Source organism: Balaenoptera ricei, chromosome 6 (genome assembly GCF_028023285.1).
Source record: "Balaenoptera ricei isolate mBalRic1 chromosome 6, mBalRic1.hap2, whole genome shotgun sequence".
NCBI lineage: Eukaryota > Metazoa > Chordata > Mammalia > Artiodactyla > Balaenopteridae > Balaenoptera > Balaenoptera ricei.
Genome location: NC_082644.1, coordinates 65781870 through 65807108, shown reverse-complemented (window position 1 = coordinate 65807108; position 25239 = coordinate 65781870). Strand labels below are relative to the sequence as shown.

The following is a 25239-nucleotide window of genomic DNA, read 5'->3' as shown; positions in this document are numbered from 1 at the left end:
ATCTGAGAAATAGGAGTTACCCTTTAGTAGTGCTGGTAAACACTTCTGCTAGACTAATGGACTGAGCATATCTTGAAAGGAGAAGTACAGAGACCAGTTCATAGAGAAAGCCTGAATCAGAGGAATGGATCTAGTACATTTTGAAAAATACAGCTTTACCTACTGACAGTTTGAAATGTCAGTCTGATATTATTCAGTTAAAGATAGTATTTGTATTACAATCACCAGGATAAGATCATTTTAGGTCTATGAGAAAACCACCCAAAGATGTACTTGGGGTTATTCTGTTTTCCTTGGCCTTCAAATTAGATCTTTTTCCCCCTTAGTTATAAAAGACTCTGGTTTTAAATAAAACACAACCCTGTAAATATCTAATTAGTGTGTTCATAGTTCATTAGTGATTCATAGTTTCTTTTTATTTATTTATTTATTTATTTATTTATTTTTGGCTGTGTTGGGTCTTCGTCTCTGTGCGAGGGCTTTCTCTAGTTGCGGCAAGCAGGAGCCACTCTTCATCGCGGTGCGCGGGCCTTTCACCATCGTGGCCTCTTTTGTTGCGGAGCACAGGCTCCAGACGCGCAGGCTCAGTAGTTGTGGCTCACGGGCCTAGTTGCGCCGCGGCATGTGGGATCCTCTCAGACCAGGGCTCGAACCCGTGTCCCCTGCATCGGCAGACAGATTCTCAACCGCTGCGCCACCAGGGAAGCCCCATAATTTCTTAATGTTAGCAGAATTGTTTGCAATATTCCTTATATCTGAAACAAAAACACTGTCCTAAAGGTTAAATGAACAGTTAATAATTTCAGCACACCAGTGTGTACTTGAGGGTATACAATGGTAGGCATCTTATTTGGTGGTTTTCAAAGGACACAAAGAAGTGTGAGACACATTTATATCCTCAAAGAATTAAGAATTAGCTGCCTAACTGAGCAGTGGTGGCGCAGAATAGAGTGCTTGGCTGTAAAGCAGACACTCACTATAAAAGGTAGGTTAAAATGGATAATTTGTTTGAAAATTTCTGGGTGGTGGTAGGCATTCTCTCCCTCACAGAACTCAGTGCCTTTCCAGACAGAAGTGATTTATGCACACCACACAGCAGCTAGCTATGGAAAGTAGTAGATGATAAATACTACATGAGAAATATAACAGAAGGGCTCTGGGAGGATGAAAAGGGGTAGGATTGCCGAGATTTCCAGTGGTCAGAGAAAGCTTCAAGGAGGAGGTGGAATCTGGGAAAGGCTTGGGAAAATGGGATTTGAAGCAGAATGGAGGGGCTGTTTGTGGTGAGGAGTGAGGTCAGAAAACCCCTGTGAGGGATAGAATAATTCATAGTCCAAACTGTGGAGAGTGGACTGCTGCTATTTGTGGCTGTGGCTAAACTGTGTGTGTGTGTGTGTGGGGGCATCCTGAAAGCCAAGCAGTAAGGAATAAAGGTTTTTATCCTATGATAGTGATATGAGGTCTGTAGCTGCCCAAGGAGATAGACAGTTTAGTTATGGTAATGGTCTAGCTGAGGCAGACCAGGGTTGAAATTGAGGTTTTGCTGCAGGGAGGTGGATATGAGGCTTTGAGGGTGTAGAGTGGATGGGACTTGTGACTGGCAGTGGGGGCAGAGAGGATGACAAATTAAAGAAGGGGTGACTCTGATAGTTCCAGTATGGGATGCTAAGGGCAAATGGAGTTCTGAACTGCAATGGGGAAGCTGGGGGAGATAACCAACTTAAAGGGGGAAATCACAAATTTGATCTTGTTTGTTGTGAGTCTTTTGAAGTGATAGGATACTTTCATAGAAAAGTCTAGGAGATGGTCAGAGCCATAGAATTAGGACTCCCCTGACTGAGATCACTAATTGTCTGTAATAAACCCCTATGCATACGGACCTTCTAGCTTGCCTCTATTTAGTCACCAATTCCTGCTTCAGATAGATTTTAAACAAGTGAAGGAAGTGACATGAACTGATTGGCTACATGGACTAGAGAGGGTAAGGCTGAAGACTAGCTAAGAGGCTGCTGTAATGATGTGTGTGACAGAATGGTGCCTGGACCAAGGCGGTTGTAGTTAGGATAGAGAACTGTAGACAGGTTCATGAGATTTCTCTTGTATAAGTTACAGGTGGAGCACATAAAACTTGGGGATTGATTAGATAGGGGAGTACAACCACAGACAAATTCCGTTTCTCTGGGCAGTTAGATGAGGAACTCTGTAAAAGAAGCAGGTCTGTCTTGAAGATGCTGGAGGATTAAGCTTTGGACAAATTGTGTTTGAGGGCTGCTAAATGGATTTGTTCAGTAGCTGGTTGGTTTTTGAAGTGCAGAACTCAGAGGGACACACATGGGATGGAGGTATGGTTCAGCAACATGTGGGTGATCTTGAAGGCTTGAGGGAAGGTGGTTCCCTTAGGGAAGAATGTGGAAGCACTAAAGCATGGTGCCCTGGGGAACGTTAGGCAGCCAGAAGGTAGGTTTGGCAAGAGCAGAAGGTAGAAAAGCACTGGAAATGACTTAAATCATCAAAGTCAAGAGAAGTGAGTGTTTAAGGAGCTAGTTGAAAATTCCAGAGAGGACAAGGTAGGTAAAGACTAAACAACGTGGCAACCTTTGTCCAAGCAGTCATAACTGAGTGTGATGGGAATAGGATCCAGACTGAGCTGGACTCCAGGGTGAATGGGATAAAATGAGGCAAGTACTGGAAGTGGTGTGTGTAAAGGGAAGAAAAGAAAGTAGATGGGTGGTAGCAGGATGAAGGGCCCAGAGAAGGTATTTTTTTGAGGCAGAAGAGATAATAAGCATGTCTAAATGCTGATGGGAAACGGTCAGATGGGTGGGCAAGTAGGCAGTATTTTTATGCTGTTATTTCCAAATAAATGCTGAGAATTGTTTAATGTTTCCATGAAGTAGTAGAATTTACTAGAAGACAGAAATTAATAAAACCTTGTATGTTAGAGCAGCAGGATTTCAAACTTCTTAAAAGCATACGAGTGATTCAGGTTTTTAAGGGCTTTTATCCCCCCCCATGATTGCTCTCGTTCAGGGCATTCTGTTTTAGTTATATTCTGATAGTTGCTTATGTTGATTTTTTAAATTGTTTAGATGAAAAATATTAACATTCTTATGAAGCTGGAACTTTTTTCTGGTTGACTTGTATTTATTACCCTTTTTTTTTTTTCTTTTTATAAAGAACTTAGATGGTACTTTTCTTTGCTGGCTGCTACATTCATAGGAGCTAAGTTTTTAGGGCAGTTATATCAGGAACTTATTTTTGCCCCATGCCATTTAAGTGGAAATTAAGTGCCCCAGTCCTGCCCATCTACCTTGAGCACACTTTGTCCTTCACAGTGTAAGATCCAGGGGGGATGAAGAGAAGGCAAGGCAAAATGGGGAGACCATACTAAAAGTACAGAGTCCTGGGAGAAAGATTTGATTGAATTAGGTATTTGAACGGATTAGGAAGATGAAACTGGTAGAGTGGATCCTGAGTATGCCAGGCTGACCCTGTAATTAGGAAATGAGGTATTGGCTTATATAATTTCTTACCTGTTCTTCCAATTTCCCACTTTCATGATTTTTTCTTCTTGCTGTATCCTTCCTCTCCTTCCACATCTTCCATCCTGGAGGGTCAGGAACATGATTCATCATTTTGAGAGCCACAAAAGTCAGCACATACTTTCTGAGCATCTGCTTTTCTGGTGCTTTGTTCTACGAGAGAGACACTGGTCCTTGCCCCTAGGGAGGTTGAAAGGAGAGAGGGAGGCAGAAAGGTAAAAAAATTAAATTCTGAGTACCATGGTGGAAACCTGTCTTCTGTGTGGTTGATAGAGCAAAAGGAGGAGTGTGGAGCTCTCCCTAGGGGTGACTCAAGCTGAGTGGAGAAAAAGGAGTGGAGGTTTTGTTGGCCGGACAGGAATGGTAAGGGTGTGTAAATCCCAGAAATAGGGGATGGAAAGTAGTGGAGGTATAAAGTAACAAAGACACTGGAAGGGCATTCAAGTGGTTTGGTAAACCAAAGAGCAGGATTTGATTGGGACATTGGTCAGTAGGTGCAACTGAAGAGGTGTCAGGATTGCTGCAGGTCTGTGTGCCCTGCAAAAAAGTTCAGCTTCTATCCTTCAGGTAAGTCAGCCACTGAAGGCCCAGGGTTTTGTCATGATCAGATCTGTAGTTTGCAAAGATGACTTTGGCACACCATGGAGGGTAGTTTGGAAGGGTGCAACAGAAGGTGGGTGCCCACCTGTAATGGTCAGTTACAACTTAGTGACCTGAAGGCCAAACTGCACTGAGGGGACACACTCAGTGCCTTATAAGTCATGTGTCCAATTTAAAGAATTTTTGATACATGTATAATGTATGGAAAAAATCTTTCTGATGATTAGCCTCCAGAGAATTTTTACTAGAACCCTTTTAAGAGATGTGTTTACTATGTGTTGGCTATGTGATTTTTGTCAGAGTTGTGAAGATCAATTGAAAGACTATGTCAAGTGTATTTTTTATCCTTATATTTATGTTTATATATACATTTATATTATGTTTTCTGTGAGCAGATGGTTGAATTTCAGGTTAATGAACTTTAACTCTGACACCATTTTTTTAAAAAAGTGAACCTGGAGATATAAATATCTCCATGTCCAACCCTTACATGAGTGCATGCCTGTGTGTGTATACACGTGCATGTGTTAGCATGTATTTTATGCTTGTCTGGGGCATGTATGTGTATGTGTGTGTGTGTGTGTCCTTTTCTGGGTATATTTGGCAACGTAAACCAGGGATTAAAAATTGCTGAGAAGTGGCCAATGTATAAATATACGTTGGGTGATTGTCATTTAGTTATGCTAAAATTTTATCTTCCCAATTCAGTTGGAATAATTTCATTAACAGTGCCTGAAGCAACAGGATATATGGTTGAATTTTCTTTTAGAGAATTGCCTAGTTACAACGGATCCAGTTAAGTTCTGCATATGTTATCAGTGGCATTAAATGCAACCAAGTGTGGTGTCAAGTAAAATGAGAAGTTATTTTAGTAAAAAAGTAACTTGTACTTAATATATATTGAGCTAGTAAACAGCAAATGTAGGTCTGAAGAGTAACATATTCTTATTTAAAACATGAAATGGGGCTTCCCTGGTAGCGCAGTGGTTGAGAATCTGCCTGCCAATGCAGGGGACACGGGTTCGAGCCCTGGCCTGGGAAGATCCCACATGCCGCGGAGCAGCTAGGCCCGTGAGCCACAACTACTGAGCCTGTGCATCTGGAGCTTGTGCTCTGCAACAAGAGAGGCCACGATAGTGAGAGGCCCGCGCACCGCGATGAAGAGTGGCCCCCGCTCGCCGCAACTGGAGAAAGCCCTCGCACAGAAACGAAGACCCAACACAGCCAAAAATAAATAAATAAAAAATAAAAAAATAAAGGAATTCCTTTAAAAAAAAAAAACATGAAATGATCATTTAACTTGAGATTATTGTTTTAAAATTTGTTAGTAAGTTCACAGTAAATAAAATCAAGTATGTAACTTTTGAAAACACCAGGAACTAGAAATGAGTAATACTTGAAGACGAATTTCTGTTTTCTAAGGGTGAACAATTCTTTCTTTCTTTTTTTTTTGGCTGTGCCACATGGCTTGCAGATCTTAGTTCCCCAACCAGGGATCCAACCCAGGCCCCGTCAGTGAGAGCACCAAGTCCCAACCACTGGACCACCAGGGAATTCCCAACAATTCTTTTTTCTATAATCAAGATTTTAAAAGTCACATAATTGTGAAATAAATCAAAGCTGCCTTTTTTATGGCTGGTAAATTTTTATTTAAAATCTATTTGAAAAGTACAGTGTTCTTAGAAAGGTTTGGTGGAGATATAAATGTTACTATAATAATTTCATGTTCTATCCTGCTTGTCAGTAAAAACATTTTAAAAGGTTTTTATTTTTTTTAAATTTATTTGTTTATTTTATTTATTTATTTTGGCTGTGTTGGGTCTGTGTTGCTGCGCGCGGGCTTTCTCCAATTGCGGCAAGTGGGGGCACTCTTCATTGCAGTGCGCGGGCCTCTCATTGCGGTGGCTTCTCTTGCTGCAGAGCACGGGCTCCAGGCGCGTGGGCTTCAGTAGTTGCAGCATGTGGTCTCAGTTGTGGCTCACGGGCTCTAGAGCACAGGCTCAGCAGTTGTGGCAGCAGGAGCTTAGTTGCTGCGCGGCATGTGGGATCCTCCCGGACCAGGAATCGAACCCGTGTTCCCTGCACTGGCAGGCGGACTCTCAACCACTGCGCCACCAGGGAAGCCCGGTTTTTATTTTTAAAGAAAACTTTTTTTTTCTGAACTTCCTTGGTGGCGCAGTGGTTAAGAATCCACCTGCCAATGCAAGGGACACGGGTTCAAGCCCTGGCCCGGGAAGATCCCACATGCCGCGGAGCAACTAAGCCCGTGCGCCACAACTACTGAGCCTGCGCTCTAGAGTCCGCGAGCCACAACTACTGAAGCCCGCGCGCCTAGAGCCTGTTCTCCACAACAAGACAAGCCACCGCGATGAGAGGCCCGCACACTGCAACAAAGAGTAGTGCCCGCTCGCCGCAACTAGAGAAAGCCCGCACGCAGCAACGAAGACCCAACGCAGACAAAAATAAATAAATAAAAAAAAACAAAAACTTCAAAAAAAAAATTTTGCTTAAAAACAAAGGCCAAACTAACCAACTGCAAAACAAAAAATATACAACCAAAAATAGCCCTGGATCGCTGGGGTGCTGTGAGTGTTACAAGGGAGGTTCTAAACTCCATGCTGTGGCCAGGTGCCCCTTGTCCAAGCAGTTTGCTGGCCTTGGACCTTTGTTCCCTAATGTGTAAAATGTGGTTGGAATGGTGAGCTGGGACATTGAAATAGGTGATTTAAGTTTATTTTTCTTCTGTTTAGTGTCCAAGAGATACAGTTCTGTGTTTGGTTCTCTAATCTCTGCTTAGTTCATCTAAGTGGAGTTTGGGGTTGACCTTTTTTTTTTAAAATAAATTTATTTATTTTATATATTTTTTATTTTTGGCTGCATTGGGTCTTCGTTGCTGCGCGCGGGCTTTCTCTAGTTGCGGTGAGTGGGGACTACTCTTAGTTGTGGTGCGCGGGCTTCTCATTGCGGTGGCTTCTCTTGTTGCAGAGCACAGGCTCTGGGCGTGCAGGCTTCAGTAGTTGTGGCACGTGGGCTTAGTTGCTCCGTAGCATGTGGGATCTTCCGGGACCAGGGATTGAACCCGTGTCCCCTGCACTGGCAGGCAGATTCTTAACCACTGAGCCACCAGGGAAGTCCCTGGGGTTGACTTTTTTTTTACATAACATTATTTAGGAATAGATGTCCTTAGGATACTAGCTGAACAATTATAAATCTAAAATTTTATTTGTGTTTAAAATTTTAGGTATGCAATACCCCCAGAGCATGGAAAACGACTGGAAAGACTAGCTCAAGGTAAACTTGCTTTCTGTTTCTCATCTAGATAGGTTTTTTGTTTTTGAGGTATTGGGTTGGCCAAAAAGTTCCTTCGGTTTTTAAGTAAACATAAAAGACACATTTTTCATTCTCACCAAGAATTTTATTGAACAACATATTCACTGTTTTGTTCCATTACCTTCTGCAATTTTGGGGGCAACTTCATAATTCCATCTTCCCAAAACTTTTTATCTTTTTGAGCAAAGAACTGTTCCAGGTGCCTTTTACAGGCTTCCCAGGAATTGAAAGTTTTTTCATTAAGAGAATTTTGTAAAGACTAAAATAAATGGAAATCCGAAGGTGCAACGTCTGGTGAACACCGTGGATGAATCAGAACTTCCCAGCCAAGCTGTAAGTTTTTGCCTGGTCATCAGAGAAACATGCGGTCTTGCGTTATCCTGATGGAAGATTATGTGTTTTCTGTTGACTAATTCTGGACGCTTTTCATCCAGTGCTGCTTTCATTTGGTCTAATTGGGAGCAGTACTTGTTGGAATTAATCGTTTGGTTTTCCGGAAGAAGCTCACAATAGAGGACTCCCTTCCAATCCTACCATATACACAACATCACCTTCTTTGGATGAAGACCGGCCTTTGGTGTAGTTGGTGGTGGTTCATTTCACTTGCCCCATGATCTCTTCCATTCCACATTATTGTACAGTATCCACTTTTCATCACCCGTCGCAATTCGTTTTAAAAACGGAACGTTTTCGTTAGGTTTAAGTAGAGAATCGCATGCGGAAATACGGTCAAGAAGGTTTTTTTGCTTAACTTATGTGGAACCCAAACATCAAAACGATGAACATAACCAAGCTGGTGCAAATGATTTTCAGTGCTTGATTTGGATATTTTGAGTATGTTGGTTATCTCCTGCGTGGTATAACGTTGATTGTTCTCAATTAATGTTTCTATTTGATCGCTATCAACTTCAACTGTTCTACCTGACCGTGGAGCATCGTCCAGTGAGAAATCTACAGCACGAAACTTCGCAAACCACTTTTGACACATGCAATCAGTCACAGCACCTTCTCCATACACTGCACAAATCTTTTTTTTGCATTTCAATTGTGTTTTTAGCTTTCTTTAAATAATAAAGCATAATATGCTGAAAATTTTGCTTTTTTTTTCCGTCTTCAATATTAAAATGGCTACACAAAAATTCACCAGTTTTGATAAGCTTTTTTTTTAAATGCACTCCTGATATGACAGCTGTCACAATACAATCTAACAAAATTGTTTCGAATGAAGTTAAAGACAACTAAGCGCTACTAGAGCTATCTTACGGAAAAGACCTAATGAACTTTTTGGCCAAACCAATATTTTTACAGTGTAGGATATCACTGTGTTAATTTTATTCTTTTCAAGTTATTGGCATTTAAGTATTTCTCTCATTGAGTAATTTTAATTTTTTCACATTAATGTGTGCATATTTTTCCCAGTTGCATAATCTTCATGATTATTTTAGTTGGCTGCTTAGCTTTTCGTCAACTGATTGCACTTAACCTATTTTGGTTATTTCCAAATTTTTTTCTCTTTTATATAGTGTACTTAACATCACTGTGCCAATAATATTTTTTCTTCCTTTAGTTGTACCCTTGGGATAAATTCCAAGGAGTACTGATGCTGCATCTTGGGCTGTAGGTGTTTTATGAGTACTTTTCATGTTGCCATATCATTTCACCAAAGGGTTGTGTTAAATCTCTTTTTTGACCCCCTCATTTTTATTTGGCCCCCTGGGCCTGAGAGTGCCTGAAGTATGAAGGTGAATGTCCCCAGCTAACTGGATGAGCATGATATTGTATGCCTTCTTAGACTGTTAAAATTAAACATACTTTACTGGAACTTGAATTTTTATTTTTTAAGGCTTTGTCCATCTTCTTTTTTTCTTTTTCTAGTTTTGTTGAGATGTACTTGACATATAGACGTTATAAGTTTAAGCTGTTCAGCATAATGATCTGACTTACATACATCATGAAATGATGACCACAATAAGTTTGGTGAACATCCACCATCTCATATACATACAAAAATAAAGAAATGGAAAAAATTTTTTTTCCTTATGATGAAAACTCTTAGGATTTACTCTTTTAACAGCTTTCGTATATAACATTCAGCAGTGTTAATTATATTTATCATGTTATATATTGCATTTCTAGTACTTATTTATCTTATAATTGGAAGTTTGTACCTTTTGACTGCCTTCATGCAGTTGCGCCTCCCTCAACCCTGTCCATCTTCTTAAGGGCCAGGTTGAGTCATTCTTCTGGGAACTCTATCAATTGCTTTCACTCTGTGACCACTTGTATCTACAGAGAGCACCTTCTACTTTTCTTCCCTGCCTTAAAGATACGCCAGGCAACCTTGTTCTCATCTGCTCCCGCAAGGGAGGAGAATCATATTTACCCCCTGTTACCCTCTTTTTCTGTTTTGCTAGCCACCCTAACCAAGGACGACGTAGACTGGTAGTGACTTATTCCCAGGGGAAAGTGGAGTTCCACTGAGTGACAACTGAAGATAAGACAGAATGTCTTATTCAGAATGCCTTTATTCAGAATTGAATCCTCAGGGAGCATTGTCTTTTCAGTCAGGTGCTGATCTAAGTTTCACTGGTATGTTAGGTTTGCCTTCTAGTAGAAAAGGAATTTTGTTCCTGCATTATGTATGCTTTCATTTAATAATGAAATGGGGACACTGAGAAACCCCGTCCTTTGACTTGACAGTTCTGAACAGAAATTGTTAATGATATCTAAAAGTTACTTTCCTCCAAATTAGAGTTAGAGTATCACGTTTGTAAGAATATGCATTATTATAATTTTGGCAGGCTAATAACTATAAAGACTTAGTGTTTTCATAATGTAATACATTATAGTAATAATAGCAATGTAATTGTAATCTTGAACTTTGTTAGGGACTATTTTCATGAATATTAAGGTGGGTGAATCCTGGTTCTGGATAACAGATTAGAGCACAGCTTAGAAAATGATTACCATAATCCTTAAATACCCTGGCAATGAACTTTGTGCTAAATCTATATGCTGTGAACTATCCTCGTCCCTGTGATAATTATTCTACCATGTTCTGTTCACCTCATTGCCAGAGGACTTTTAAAATGGAGCCAGTGTAAATTTTGCGGTATGGACTCACATGCTAAAGTTTTTGCTATAAACTGTCTGTAAACACTTTGACGTAAACTGTCTGAAAATGACATTCCAGGAAAATGGATGCCATTTGCTTAATCAGTAAGAGGTTAAGAAACTTGAAGGTTGAACAAGAACTTTAAACTCAATTGCATGTTTTTTGAAAACTTTTTGCAGCATTATTTTGAGAAATGATTCAGGGAAAAGACCCTATAAGACAGTGGAGGATTTCTGTCTGCTGACCAGATGCCAGCCAAATTAATTGAGTTCTGCTAAGTAATTAAAATGATAAAATAATGCAGTAAATGAGATGGAGCATTATAGGTTGTCTAGGTCAAGGCAGCACTTGATACATAAAATGAAAAGCAGCCTCGGATATTTTCCATTATCTTGTCTGAACATCATAATTATCACACTTGCCTTTTATGCATGAATGCTTTCATCTTTGGTTTCTATTGAAATCTTGATTGACTGTGGCACCTACAAATATTTTATCTGAAAGACGTTATGCCTGCATCTAAATAAAGCCAGGAGTTTGATTTTGCCCTTCAGCTGCTTTCTCATCTATATAGGTTTTTTTCCAATATTATGTAGACATAACTGTAATAAAAAATCTCAAGTGAACTGTTGCAGTTTTTATACTTGTTATGTTCGCCTATAATGCCATTGCATTCTTTCTAATTTTTGGCTTGATACAATTGAATGGAAAGTATAAAGGAGAATAGAGATATAATATTAAATCATAAATGACAGTTTTGAAGATTTTCAGTTTTAAGAATGTCTAAATCTCATCTATTTTAGAAATAAGACAATATCTTTGTGGTTCTATTAAGTTAAGCAAGGTATGGATTAAAGTAAATTGGGAGCAGCTAAATTTTTTTGTGAGTGACTGTATTCCATTGGTCTCTCATTGTTAATAAAGTGCTAATATTTAAGAAAAATTGAAGATGCTTTACTTTGGTCAAAATTTTGGTTACTGGGAAAAGAATATGTGAGTTAGGACTTTGTGCAGCAGAGTTTGGAAGTGTGAATGATCAGCAGGAATTTTGTTTTAAGTGACAGTATGGTAGAGTTAGTTGAATACACCGGTTCTTTTGGAGGCTTATATTTACTTGTAACAAGTGTTTTCGTTTTGACTCCTTAAAAAAGCGACAGTAAAAAGGAATGGATGAATCATTGTTATGAAGGATTAATTTAGTTCAAGTTTTTTTAAGCAGTTAATTTTGGTGTGTGTGTGTGTGTATGTATGTTTTTAAATGACTGGAGTTATCTTGAGTCTAAACCTGTGCAACAGAGTCTTAGCCTGATTTGCAGGGATCCCTATTCCAGGAGGTGGGCAAAGGGTCTGTGGGTGGGATGCAGGCAGTCTGTGGACTCTCTGAAATTATATTCAAAATTGGGCATATATGTGGATTTCTGGGACGCTATCATCAAATCCATTAAGAGGGTTTGGTCCAAAAGAGGTTATGAACCACTGCTATCAAGAGACTAGAAGAGTAGCATTAAATAACAAGTCATTTTAATTTTATAAACATTCTAAATTGACCCGTTCTCATACCTCTGACTTGGAATTAGGAAATGTACTTTTATCAGCTCTCAAAATGATGAATACATTATTCCCTTAAGCATTCATTTACATGATAGCCTAGCCTGAAAATATTGTATTAAAGTGCTTGGTTTTGAAAGGATAATAAATAAAATACCCTTGATTATGAATAATCAATTTTAGGGGGCCCCTAAGCCCTAAAAAATGAAAAAGTCCAGTGATATATCCTCTGCCTTCATGCCTAACTCATGCTTTAGGCATGGAGATCAATGTGTGGTGTGTCAGGGTATGTTTATTTTCATCTTACTATCAGTTGTTACATTAAGAATGGTGAAACAATCCCTAAATTTAACTTCCTCATATTTTGATGTCAAATATCACACTGTGTTTAATTTTGAATATTTTATATCCAACCATGTTCCTAGTAGGATTTTAAACATTGGACAGTAATACATAACATACACCAAGTTAGGATAATTAGAATGTGTGGTGAAAGACAGTTCTGAGAAGTGACAGGTAGGGAATGGGGAGGAAAATTCAGGAAGGGAATGCCAGCTAGCCGGGAAAGATTACTATGGAGGGAAATTAAGAGTTCTTTGATTCTGTGGGGGGTGTGGAGGGGGGAAGCTGAGCCAGGAAAATCCTGTTTAGCTTGACTGATCTGTTTGTGCCAAAGTGCTTGGCCTGAGGCGTCCTGGGTGACTTCCGCGTGTGTGGTCCATATGCCGTGTCAAGGTGGGAAAAAGCTGGAGCTGAAACAAAGCGGTCTCAGGAATGCAGTAAAACCATATAATGGTCTATAGACCATGTGTAATGGTCTATATGCCTGTTAAATTAGGTGGAAATTTTAACTCTAAGTGTTCTGCCAACCAGTTTGAAGTGGAAAAAACTTTCCCATTACTCACTGCACTGTGTTCAAGAGTTAAAAATAAGGCAATTGTTTAGGAGAACCACCATCCTTCTCGATACCACGGTCAGTATGAATTTCTCCTGGCGCCCCTCCTGGAGAGCTGCATGGAGCTTTGTCTCTCCAGTAGAGATGTTGATGGATTATGGGACACGTGGAGCAGAGTGAAGCCTGCAATGTGATAACTTTCTACCCAATTATTAATTGCTCAGCAAACGGTAGGAAAAACAGAGAGGTCAACTACAGCTTAAACCTCTAATGTTGACCTCTTAACTAGGAATGTGGGTAAAAATACCAGGTTTCTCCCCACATAATGTAGCTCATTAGTTCTTTTCATTAAGAAGCATGTTAAGAAATTTCATATGTGAATCAAATACATCTTTCTAAAAGTATTTCCCACAGAAGCATTCCTTCCATATTCTTTTCCTATGTCCTTTTCCTTACCATTCGTTTATATGGCTACTATATTTTTTAAGCCTCATATCAGTCGTATGAATATCGCAAAAACCATTACAGGCCTACCTCATTTTATTGTGCTTCGCTTTATTTCAAGTTGCAGATAATGCACTTTTTTCTTTTCTTTTCTTTTTTTTTGCAGATTGAATGTTTGTGGTAACCCTGTGTTGAGCAGGTCTATTGGTTCCATTTTTCCAACAGCATTTGCTCACTTCTTGTCTCTGTGTGACATTTGGGTAATTCTCACATTTCAAACTTTTTCATTATTATGTTTGTTTTGTGATTGGTGAGTTGTGAAAAGATTACAACTCACGAAAGTGTTAGATGATGGTTAGCATTTCTAGCAATAAAGTATTTAAAAATTAAGGTATGTACATTTTTGGGGCATAATTCTATTGCACATTTAATAGACTACAGTATAGTATAAACATAATTACATATGCACTGGGAAACCAAAAAAATTCTTGTGACTTGCTTTACAGTAATATTTGTTTTATTGCTGTGGTCTGGAATAGGTGGAACCTGCAATATCTCTGAGGTATGCTTGTATAAAACTCTATCAAAGCATACTTGGGTAAATTTCAATTATATTCAAATTAAATTGTCTTAAATCTATTGCTAGTATGGACATACACTCTACATGTCTGATTTCTCCATCTTTCCCCTCTGCTTCCCTCTCTTTTTCCTTTCTTTCCTAAGCAATTAATAACTAACGTCAGCTTCTCCAAACTAGTGTTTGTATATCCATAGAAAATGTTACTGAACTTTGATTTTTAAATTTTTTTCCAAGGCTAAAATTTTGTTGGTTTAATAGTAGCAGCATGTGTTTGTCATATGAGATTGGGATTCAAAAATAGTTGCTTAGTTAGTAATAGCTAATATATTAGAAAATGTAAACTAGTTGACAGTTGGCAAAACTTCTTATTTGAAGGAAAGAACACACTATTTTTAGAGTATATCTGCTCTATTTCTAAAACAATTTAAAAACATTTAATAAATTTTTAGGTCAGATTAATTGAGGTAAAATGCACTTACAATAAAAGCCACCCCCTTTAACTATACAGTTTTGTGAGTTTTGACAAATATATACAATGGTGTAACTACCACCACTATCAAGATATAGAACATTTCCAGTACCCCCAAAAGTTCTCTTGTACCTTTTTGCAATTAATTCTTCCCCCCAGCAACCACTGGCAGCCACTAATCTGATTTCTATCTCTAGAATGCCATAAAAGTGGAATTATACAATGTGTAGACTTTTCTGTCTTGTTTCTTTCACTTAGAATAGTGCTTCTCACATCTGATCACTTTTATGTTGAATACAGGGCATCCTTTGATGTGTATAGCACCTGGTTCTTGAGGGGGCTTGTGTGATTCTGTACTTCCTCATGCTATAAAACTCCCAGCAGAACTTTGGCAGTCTTAGCAAATGTTATTGTGGGATGCTTTTAGGGTTTCAGGGCTCTATTGGGATTGCTGGAGTACATGTTCCTTATCATGGTGGAAATGGAAGATTTGTTGAACTAACATGATAACTAGAGTCAACATGGTGGAAATGAGTAACAGGGATAATAATAATGGCCACTGTTCATTGAATGTTACTATGTGTCAAGTAGACTAAGTTTTATTATTTTTTTTAATTGAGGTAACGTTCACAAAATGTAAAAATAAACCATTAACCATTTTGAAGTGTACAATACAGTGGCATTTTAGTATGTTCATATTGTGCAACCATCACCTCTATCTAGTTCCAAGAGATTTTTATCACCCTAAAAGGAAACCCTTTATTTATTTGTTTATTTATTTATTTATTTATGGCTGCGTTGGGTGTTCGTTGCTGCGCGCGGGCTTTCTCTAGTTGTGGTGAGCAGGGGCTACTCTTCCTTGCGGTGCACGGGCTTCTCATTGCGGTGGCTTCTCTTGTTGCGGAGCACGGGCTCTAGGCACACAGGCTTCAGTAGTTGTGGCTCACGGGCTCCAGAGCACAGGCTCAGCAGTTGTGGCGCACAGGCTTAGTTGCTCCGAGGCATGTGGGATCTTCCTGGACCAGGGATTGAACCTGTGTGCCCTGCATTGGCAGGCGAGTTCTTAACCACTGTGCTACCAGGGAAGTCCCAACCCTATATTTTTTAATTGGTCATGCTATATTCCCTCCCACGCCTCCCCAGCCCCTGGCAATTAGTAGTCTGCTTTCTGTCTAGGTATTTACATATTATGGATATTTCATATACATGGAATCATATAATATGTGATCTTTTGTGTCTGCCTCCTTTTATGTAGTGTTCTTCTATGTTATAACTTATAGCAGTACCTCATATTTTTTTATAGCTGACTAATATTTCATTGTAAGGATATACCGTATTTTGCTCTTCCATTTATCAGTTGATGGACATTAGGTTGTTTCCACTTTTTGATAATGGCTAAGTTTTTTGTGCATTATCTCACTGGATTCCCGTAAGGATCCACCCAGTGAGGATAGCCACTGTGGAAAACGGTATGAAGGTTACTCAAAAAATTAAAAGTAGAACTGACATATGATCCAGCAGTTCTACTTCTAGATATATATTTGAGGGAAATGAAATCACTGTCCTAAAGATATATCTGCACCCCTGATATTACAGCATTATTTATAGTAGCTAAGACATGGAAACAACCTAAGTGTCCATCGACAGGTGAATGAATAAAGCAAACTGTTATATATATATATACAATAGACTATTATTCAGGCATAAGGAAGAAGGAAATCCTGCCATTTCTTTCAACATGGATGAATCTTGGGGTCATTACGCTAAGTTAAATAGTCAGATACAGAAAGACAAATACCGTATGATGTTACTTATGTGTGGAATCTAAAAAACCAAACTTATAGGTACAGAGAACAGTTTGGTGGTTGCCAGAGGCAGGGGGTGGGGAAAATGGGTGAAGGGGGTCTAAAGGTACAAACTTCCAGTTTTAAGATGAGTAAGTTCTGGGGGATGTACTGTACCGTATGGTGACTATAATGAACAATACTGTATTGAAAGTTGCTAAAAGAGTAGATCTTAAAGCTTCTCATCACACAAAAAATTATAACTGTTTTTAGGTGATGAATGTGAATTAAACTTAACGTGGTAATCATTTCACAATATATACATATATCAAATCATTATACTGTATATCTTATACGATGTTATATGTCAATTGTATCTTGATGCTGGGGGGGGGAAAAAAAAGACCCCACTGAGGAAGGTAATACTAGCATCCTGATTATATGAATGGGGAAATTGAGGAGCTGAGAGATTATGGGACCAGACAAGGCTATATGAGTTGTTGGACTTGTGTTAGGAATCCATGTCTCTGTAGGGATTCTTAACTGTTATTCTCTTTTATTTTGCTAGCCATGTGGACAAGATGAGGGTGACTTCAAATAGTTCAAACAGTTACGTTTTTTCATCTAAAACTTAGCTCTGCTATTTAATAGCAATGCGAAAGGTGTATGTTGTGAGCAGTAAATGAAAGAGGAAATTTGGTGTTCAAGTAAGCGTGTGTGTTAGGTGTCTGTAAGAGGAGATTGGGCAAGATTTACACAAAATCCCATAACATAGTTTGCACCTCACAGTAGGCTGCCTCTCAAGTGCTTCCACCAAAATATCTCTACAATGGAGGAGAGTGAAACCCTACCACTCCACAACACTCATGCAGATTTTGCATCTTGCTCCCTTAATACATTTGTTTGTATGCAAATATAAACCACGTAATTTAGCATGACAAAAATAGATGCTCAGAAAGATGTGCCAGGTTTATTCTGTGTATTCTTCTACACCTGGCATGTTACCTGATGGCCATGGGGTATGTGAGGTGTGGTAGTGAGTTGCTAGCTGCTGTGTCCACTACTAGATACTTGAGGGGTCAGTGTAGAACTGTTTCTTTATTGGAACTTCCTGGTTTTCAAGATTATGAAAGAGTGGATTCTCCAATTATGTGACTGGTAAATTGGAAAGTCTTACAGAATGTTGCAGTAGTAACATTCAAATACGGTAAGTTTAAGAGCAGACTTCTTCCAAATAAATTCTTTCCAAATTGAAAACTTAGGAAAAAAGCACATTAAGAAAGTAAATATTAGAATAGAAAAAAAAGGTTCTGAAAGGCATATTTTAAAGAACTTAACTTGCAAAAATTTTAACACATACCTTGTTTTCTCTTTATTTGGTAACTTTCAAAAAACTCTGATTGTCTTAAGTTGAATTTTTAGTTAAATTTTATCTTTTCTATCAGATCTATTTTTGTTATATTTCATACATGTGATTCCAAATTTGTTTTTTTCACTTGTTATGAAAGCTGCTAACATTCCTTTAGCCAGCATAGTTCTGAGTTTTGAAAGATACTATCATTTTGTATCAAATAGTATTCTGGTTATATTGGTTTCTTTATATATTGAATAAAATATTTTTAAGAAATGGTGGAGTGAGGGTGAGTGTGAACCATGTACTTCTGCAAGTATTTTGAGGTAAAATTCATTTTGAGACACATACATTATGTCATAATTTGTGGTTTATGAGGTGTTTTCCAGGGCGATGTGAAATATAGTTCTGATAGCCTATTGAAAATATAAATTCTGAACCAATACGAAGTTCTTAACATATGGCAAATTGCCTTCCTTCAGTGGTTTTCCAATTTAACTTACGACCAGTCATCACGTTGTTCAGGTCCTGATTACAAATCCATATCAAAAGAAAATTAAGTAGACTCCTCTTTCTTCATTGATTTTAATTTAAAACTTAATTCATGCAGTGCTGCACAGAGTTACAGATTTGAAAAGCTTGATAGATCTATTTAAATTGTATTGCTAAAACTTTTCCGTGGGTTATGTGTTTGGGGACTGCCCTGCTGTGCTTTACTCTCTGTGGTGTAGACTCAGGACATCTTATTGTATAGATACGGCTGTTGCATTATGTGGTACTTTCTCACCATTCACTAAGGTCTGCATTCTTTCAAAGGTTATTTTCTATTTATGTATTGTGAATATTAACCATAAACGGAGGGCTGCATTAAATGACCAGATAGGGTACAATTATTCCTTTTATTCCCATTGGTATTGTAGCGAATGATAGTATTTCTGATGTTTCTGTTGGATGTACTTTTTAAATATTTCTGTCTGTTGTTCATCTTAAAAATCCAGGTGTAGATGCTTAAGCAGAATATACTACTCTTTGCAGGTGGTTCTTTATACCCTAATGGCTTTTTTTTAGATGTTTCATTTGTTCCCTTCCGATGATCTGTGGCCTCACATACTCCATGGTGGCATCAATAAAGGCTTGTTAACTTTAAAACTATCCCTGTAAAACCTTGCTATTCTATGAGGTTAAAATGGTTCATGATTAGGTAATGAGTGCTGGTAATTCTTTCATCAGATTGGTCATATTCTGGAGCTATTTATACGTAGTGAGCCACAGAGTTAGGTAAGTAACATTTCCAGTGGCCTTCATTTTGGTAGTGGAGGAGTTAAACAGCATCTGTCCTTCCCACTTTACCCAGCTACATCACACATGCTTTCCTGGTGATTCTGTGTTCCTTCTGGGTCCTCTCTCTGATTCTCCTCTGTCTCTTCCATGTTTCTCTTGTCTTTCTCTTCTTGCTTTCCCGTTCTCAGTGTGGTGGTTTTTCCCTCTGAGTGAGGAAGGTAAAGAGCAGGATATCAGGCACATTCATTTTCCTCTAGCTTACATAACTGAGTTAATGAGAGTCTGCCTCAGACAGACTGCAGGATTGAAGGCAGAGATGGAGAGAAACAACTGTGTTTCAGTGCATAATATACTGTTGAATGAAAGGGTTGCTGCATGTTTAGCTTCTTCATTTAAAGGTGTCCTCAAAACAGTATGTACTGTTCCCATACAGGCTGGTGAGACAGGTTTCCAAGCTTTTGACTGGCCCTGGCTGGGAGTTACTTCAGGAAACTAGAAGCAGTTAAACTATTTAAAATCGATCAGAAAGAAACAAAGGTGGGAAACTGCTGTGTCTACTGTATGCCGGGCATTGGGACAAGTGCTTCTAGAATGATTGCTTCTAGGAGTCTAAAATGAGAGATTTCCTCTGTTAAAATGCAGATTTTCCTCTTCTACCTTCCCTTAATATTTTGTCCATTTATCAGTTAATAGGTAGATCGAGTTCAAATCGGTTACAAATTGGAAGTTGTAGGTTTAGTCATTTTATATCATGCAAACAACTCTTGGCAGATCTTTTTTTTTTTGTAAAAAAGGTCAACCCTTGGTGATAAAAATATGTATTGTTTAATTTTTAAGAATTCTGACTCTGGTTTTTAGTACCAGGGTTTTTGATGGTGGACTTGGTCTATATTTGCGTAAAGCTGTCATTCTATAAGAGTACTAGAACATAAGCTTAAAAAAAGATTTGAAATTTTATCTTAATTGACACATTACTGCTTATAATTACTGTTTCCATTTAGGTTTTTTCCCAAGCAGTTCTCAAGGGTGTGATGCATTTCTTCGCCACAAGATGACACTGATATCTCCCTCAGTATTGAAGAAATATGGTATTCCCTTTGACAAGGTATATTAGTGTTACTCTTTAACAAATTCATTTAATGTGTGTAGTATTCGTATTTAAGACAAATTTAACATAAACTACTATATCTTTGACTTCAGGTAGATTTTTAGGATGTGGGGAGAAAAATTCAGATTCATGTTTTACTTAGGTAACAGTTATTTACCTAAATATTAATTTGAAGCTACTTTTATTTCAAGATGCATTTACTAGAGATTTCATGCAGTTCTAGTTCACTTACAACAATACTGAAAGTAAAATGTAGCACATTTGACAGAATAAGATATATAGCTCTTCTCCATTGAAGTCTCTTATATGAGCAACAAAATTTATGTGTATGTGATCTATTTTTCTTTTTTTTAAAAGAAATCAGAGCAATTTTTATTAGCAGTTTGGTTGGTTAGAATCAGTGATTATGGTGCCAGTATGTTATTTCTAAACACATTCAGACATAATACAATTGAGATTTCATTATGGATAAAATTGCCTGATGATTTAATAATCAGATATTGCTTCTTTGGAGTATTTCTGAAGATTAAGTTCTGTAAGACGCTGTACAGGCTAGATCCCTCTTTCTTTGTGTCCGTGGGTAGTTACTGGGTCAGAATTATTACAGAGCATGAGCATTTTTATGTGAAGAAGCTGAAATGAAAAAAGCTTTTGACCAGATAAATAAAAGGTCTCTCTCAGTTGGAGGAGGATTAAGTCCTTAGCTACTTCAGAAACATTAAAAAATAGTTCCACTCTCTTTTTCATTTTTTATTTGACTGTCTTCCCATAATCCTTGCTGTTTTCCACCTTAGAAGCTTTTCACTTGTGACTAAATCTTTCCCTCTTCTTAATCTCAGGCCCTTAAAGTCCTGTCTTCCACCTCCCTCCCCCACCACCCCCAGCCCAGGCTTTGTTGAAAGTAGAATTTTTGCAAGGACCAAGAAACATTCTCCAACTTGAGGTGGTCCCGCTGTCTCACAAACAGGCTGTGCAGTAGTCATGCATGAGACATACTTGTCTTATGTGATGAGGATACTTTCAACACTGGTTTAGTCACGTACTTTTACCCATGACAGAAAGTGTGCCGTGGAGATGTGCACTGTGGAGAAGGTCCACAAGTGTGGGTGGCTGCAGCACTGCTGCAGGTACAGAGGTCAGAGGCTGCGCCCCCCCAGAGGGGCCGTTCCTTCTGGGGGGCCTTGTCTTACTCGCAGATGCCTCTGGGCATCAGGCTTTCCAGTCTCAGACATACCGTCAGTGCATGTTCTTTCAGGTGGTTGGCATAAGCCTGACTAAGCACTTTTATTTAAGTTGGAATATTAAAAGGCAGAGGAGAAGGAGTGGACTGGAGTCCTCCAAGACAGGAAAACCTCTGCGGGTTTAGGGCTGGTGATAGGAATTGATCAAGCTGTTCTTTGGAGAGGGGTTGTATGAAGTAGCAGGACTGCGGGATTGGCTCATTTGCCCAGGATGGAGGCCTTTGGAGCTTGTAGCTTCTTTCTCAAATTTGGGGAGAAGGAGGCAGGTGCCTCACACCCCTTTCTGGGCCGAGGCTCTTCAAGCACTATTTGGTAGTTCACTAGATGCACCAGGCTCTTATCTGGTCTTTTGAGGATGGGACATTTCGTGGCTTTTGTGGGAAGTGGAAGGGTGAGTGCTCGTCCACAGATGGTGAGACACCAGCAATTTAGAGGGCTGATTGGCAGTTGCAGTTTTTCATATGAAATACTGCCACTTCCCCTTCCACCTTGATGAAGTGTGTGTGATGATTGTGTGCTCCTCAAGGAGCTTATTCTCTGATGATGATAATGTAACTTGGCACAGAGTAGCACAGACTTCAGAATTGTACTTCCCAAGTTCATTTCTGATTCCATCACTTGGGTAAATTACATAATTTTTCTAAGCCTCAGTCTCTTCATCTGGAAAATGGGGATAATAATAGTACCACTTAATAGGGCTATTATGAGGATGAAAAGAGATGATCTCTATGAGGGGCTTTGCACAGTACAGGTTATATAAAATAATAACACAATCTTCCTCCTCAGTTTAACCTTCTCTCTTTAGGCAATCATTTTGCAGTTGGACTAACAATTTTTTCTTCTTGTTTCAGTGAATTTGTACATATTCATACATATATATGAAAAAGTATGTTTAACAAATAGCTAATTTCTGCTTTTCGATTACGTACACTACCCTTTCTGACATTTTTTGCCGTATGGAATTATGATGCTTGGTTAGTCTTATAATAAAAGGGACTTGTTCTTGTCTACCCCTATATCTTTTTTTTTTTTTTTAAATATCAGTTTGTTACATAGAGGTGGTAAATTAGCCTTATATTTTGGCTAACTGGGATTGACCTGTTTCTAGAAATTATATAGAGGCATAACATTTAGGGTCCAATTTAATGGGAACAGGTACTTTTTCAACAAGGCAAGAACAGGGTTTTCTAGGGAGAGTAGAGAAAGATTGTAGGTGGAATTCAGTGGAGCAGTGAAGCTAGTTTCCTTATCCCACTGACAACAGACTTACCCTCTTCCTCCACCTTATAGGGCTAGAAACAGTTGAGCAGAGTGAGTTTTGTTTTATCACATGGTACAAGGAAGTGCCTAGTTTCCAAGCACAATTATAATTAATGAGATTCAGTGAGACCAGGAAAGGAGAGAATCAGGCTTTGTTCTCACGTGGCTCAGAATGATGGAACTGGAACCATGTTGAACACTGATAAGCCATTCTCTGCCTGCCAGGTGGCAGCTGAGTTGCTGCTCATTGCAATAGAACACCTGCTGGGGTGTCACAGGGGAGGGGGTGATGAGCTAAATTTCAGAATTGTTGGGAAAGAAAATACTTCCACACACAACATTTTAGCATTCCTAAAATGGTAACTGAATTGCAGTGTGTGCACCTGTATTTATACAGTGTCTCCTGTATGTTTCCACACAAGTGCATACTCACATATTCATTTATCAACATTTTAGGACTGAAATGAACCAAGGTAACTGAATGAATCAGTGAGTTATATATTTGATAGTCTAGCATTGAGTAGACAAGTTAAAAAAAAAAACACTGAAAAATTTAGCTTCACTGTATTTCTATAGCTCATGGTGTGTTTTGTATGCTTTGGTGATTATAAAAAAACCAAATTTCTGTAATCTGAAAATTAGGAATGGACTGAATACATTTTTCATCTTTGCTTTTAGGCTGCTGGCTTATTTACCCAAGCTAGTTTAATTATATTTGAAAATGCACTCACTCACTCATACATACTTATATATTATACATATATTTGAATAACTATTTGGTAGAAATTTTACTATTAAATGGAATGCAGTTAATTGAATGTTTTCTAAGTATTATGAAAGGATAATTGGTGAATACTATCAACTCTTTAGCAACAAGAATTCATAATATTCAGTGTGTGTTATCAAAGTTTTTATAGCTCTAACTTGAAAAATGTCAGTTATGATAGTCCTGTTATATAATTCCAGTAATGTGAATTTTTAAAGTATTAAAATATACATAGTGAATGCTAATAAGAACAAATTTATTTGAATAACATAAAACAAAGACATCTTCAAATAGAATATAATTTCTTTGATTATAGACTGAATGATTGAACTACATTGCCAGAAGGTCACACCCTGTTTAGAAAATTCTTTTAAAAGTCTCCTGAAAAACTAATAAAGGATTAAGTAAAGGATCTGGGGGGACTTCTTTTATAGCTCGGACATCATAACATTTTTTCTTTTTTTTTTAATCGGAAATATATTTTAACTGTATTTGCAATTTGGAAAGTCTTATAATTGGGAAATATTATATGTTTTCTACCCTGCAGATCACCCAGGAGGCTGGCGAATTTATGATCACTTTCCCATATGGCTACCATGCTGGTTTTAATCATGGTTTCAACTGTGCAGAATCTACAAATTTTGCTACTGTCAGATGGATTGACTATGGGAAAGTTGCTAAATTGGTAAGTTATGTCTCAAACGCTTAAATTAAATGTGTATTCTGATTATTATAGTGGGAAAGCTAAGAGCACGTGCAGCATTTATTTTTTTCCTCAATGATGTATGCTTGTCACCATAGTAATTTATTCCAGACAGATATATTTATTTTACATAGGCTATATTAACATTTGTAGCAATGTTTTCCTGTTTTGAGATTAACGTGGAGCAGTTTACTTTGAGAGGTAATTTTATGCAACCAGTGCTTTCTTTCTTAAGGCCACCAGTTGTTTTTTCATGAGATTTTTCCAGTGGCTCCGTGTGACTCCATATTAGGTAGATGTGGCTCCTTCCATGTTAGAATTCAGTCCATAGCTTAGAAAACAACTATTTACAGAGGAAAGTGGTAAAATTGTTAACAAGAGGTTAAGGGAGGATGGTAAGAAGAAATAATTAAAACTGCCTTTAGTGCAGAAATGAATTTTTTGAAAGTAATAGTATAGAATGTATTTTAACAAGTAATATATCTTAATGTTAAATTTGGTATAAAAATTTGCATCTCCTACTCAGTATATTTAATTTAGTTCACAAACTGTGTATTTTCATTCACAAGCAACTTGTGTTAAATTTCATTAATTGCCCCCCTGCAGCGTTAAATAGAGGACATCTTCAAAGTGATGGTAGCTTCTATTAGGTTGCTTCCTTTCCTGTGGATTTTAAGGCAGATGTACAGGCTGGCAGAAGGCAGTTTCTTAATGAAACTGTGTGTTTAACTACAGAGTATGTAAAATTGACGTATATTTGGTGGAAAATGGCACATACAGCCAATGTAGCCTTATCTTGGCCACTGCATGGTCCAGGCAAATATTATTCATTCTACATTGATAAAACTTTCATGTGGAACCATTGAGTGAACTTGGATAGAAATATATTCAGGGAAGACAACTCTAGGTTTATTTTACACAGGTATTTAGAAAATTGCATAATATATTAAAATAAAAGTATAGCAGCTCAGAAAGCATTTGAATGAATTTGTGGCATAAAAGAAATCTCCTGCTATTAGAAGACTTTCTCTGCTCTAAGTAATTTTTATTTATGAGGGGTAATTTAGAAAGGAGCAGAACTGAACTACTTCTTTCCCTTACGCATCCTTCATATTACAATAAACCTAATAAAAAAACAGAAAGCCCGGTGTACGTACCTTGGTCAGCTACTGCCGTGCTTTTGCAGAAAAGTAATGCTTGTATCTGCATCGAAACAGTGTCA

General features: G+C 38.1%; 1 protein-coding gene and 1 long non-coding RNA gene across 11 annotated transcripts in view; one reads left to right on the top strand and one right to left on the bottom strand.

Moving 5' to 3' along the window:
* The window catches only part of KDM4C (lysine demethylase 4C), a 423829-nt gene that overhangs the window by 104855 nt on the left and 293735 nt on the right, over positions 1–25239 (top strand). For all 10 annotated transcript variants that reach the window (XR_009503661.1, XM_059924758.1, XM_059924756.1 and 7 more), the window contains 3 exons: positions 7384–7433; positions 19941–20044; positions 23862–23999. Coding sequence is in view for 9 of the 10 variants with exons in the window: in XM_059924758.1 (XP_059780741.1) it covers positions 7384–7433; positions 19941–20044; positions 23862–23999 (292 nt within the window). In the remaining variant the exon portion in view is untranslated. The remainder of the gene's footprint in view (positions 1–7383; positions 7434–19940; positions 20045–23861; positions 24000–25239) is intronic.
* Positions 395–25239, bottom strand: LOC132367069 (uncharacterized). The gene is made up of 3 exons (XR_009503662.1): positions 25175–25239; positions 3534–3722; positions 395–662 (listed from the first exon to the last, which is right to left on the bottom strand). It is a non-coding gene; the product is annotated as an uncharacterized LOC132367069 (long non-coding RNA).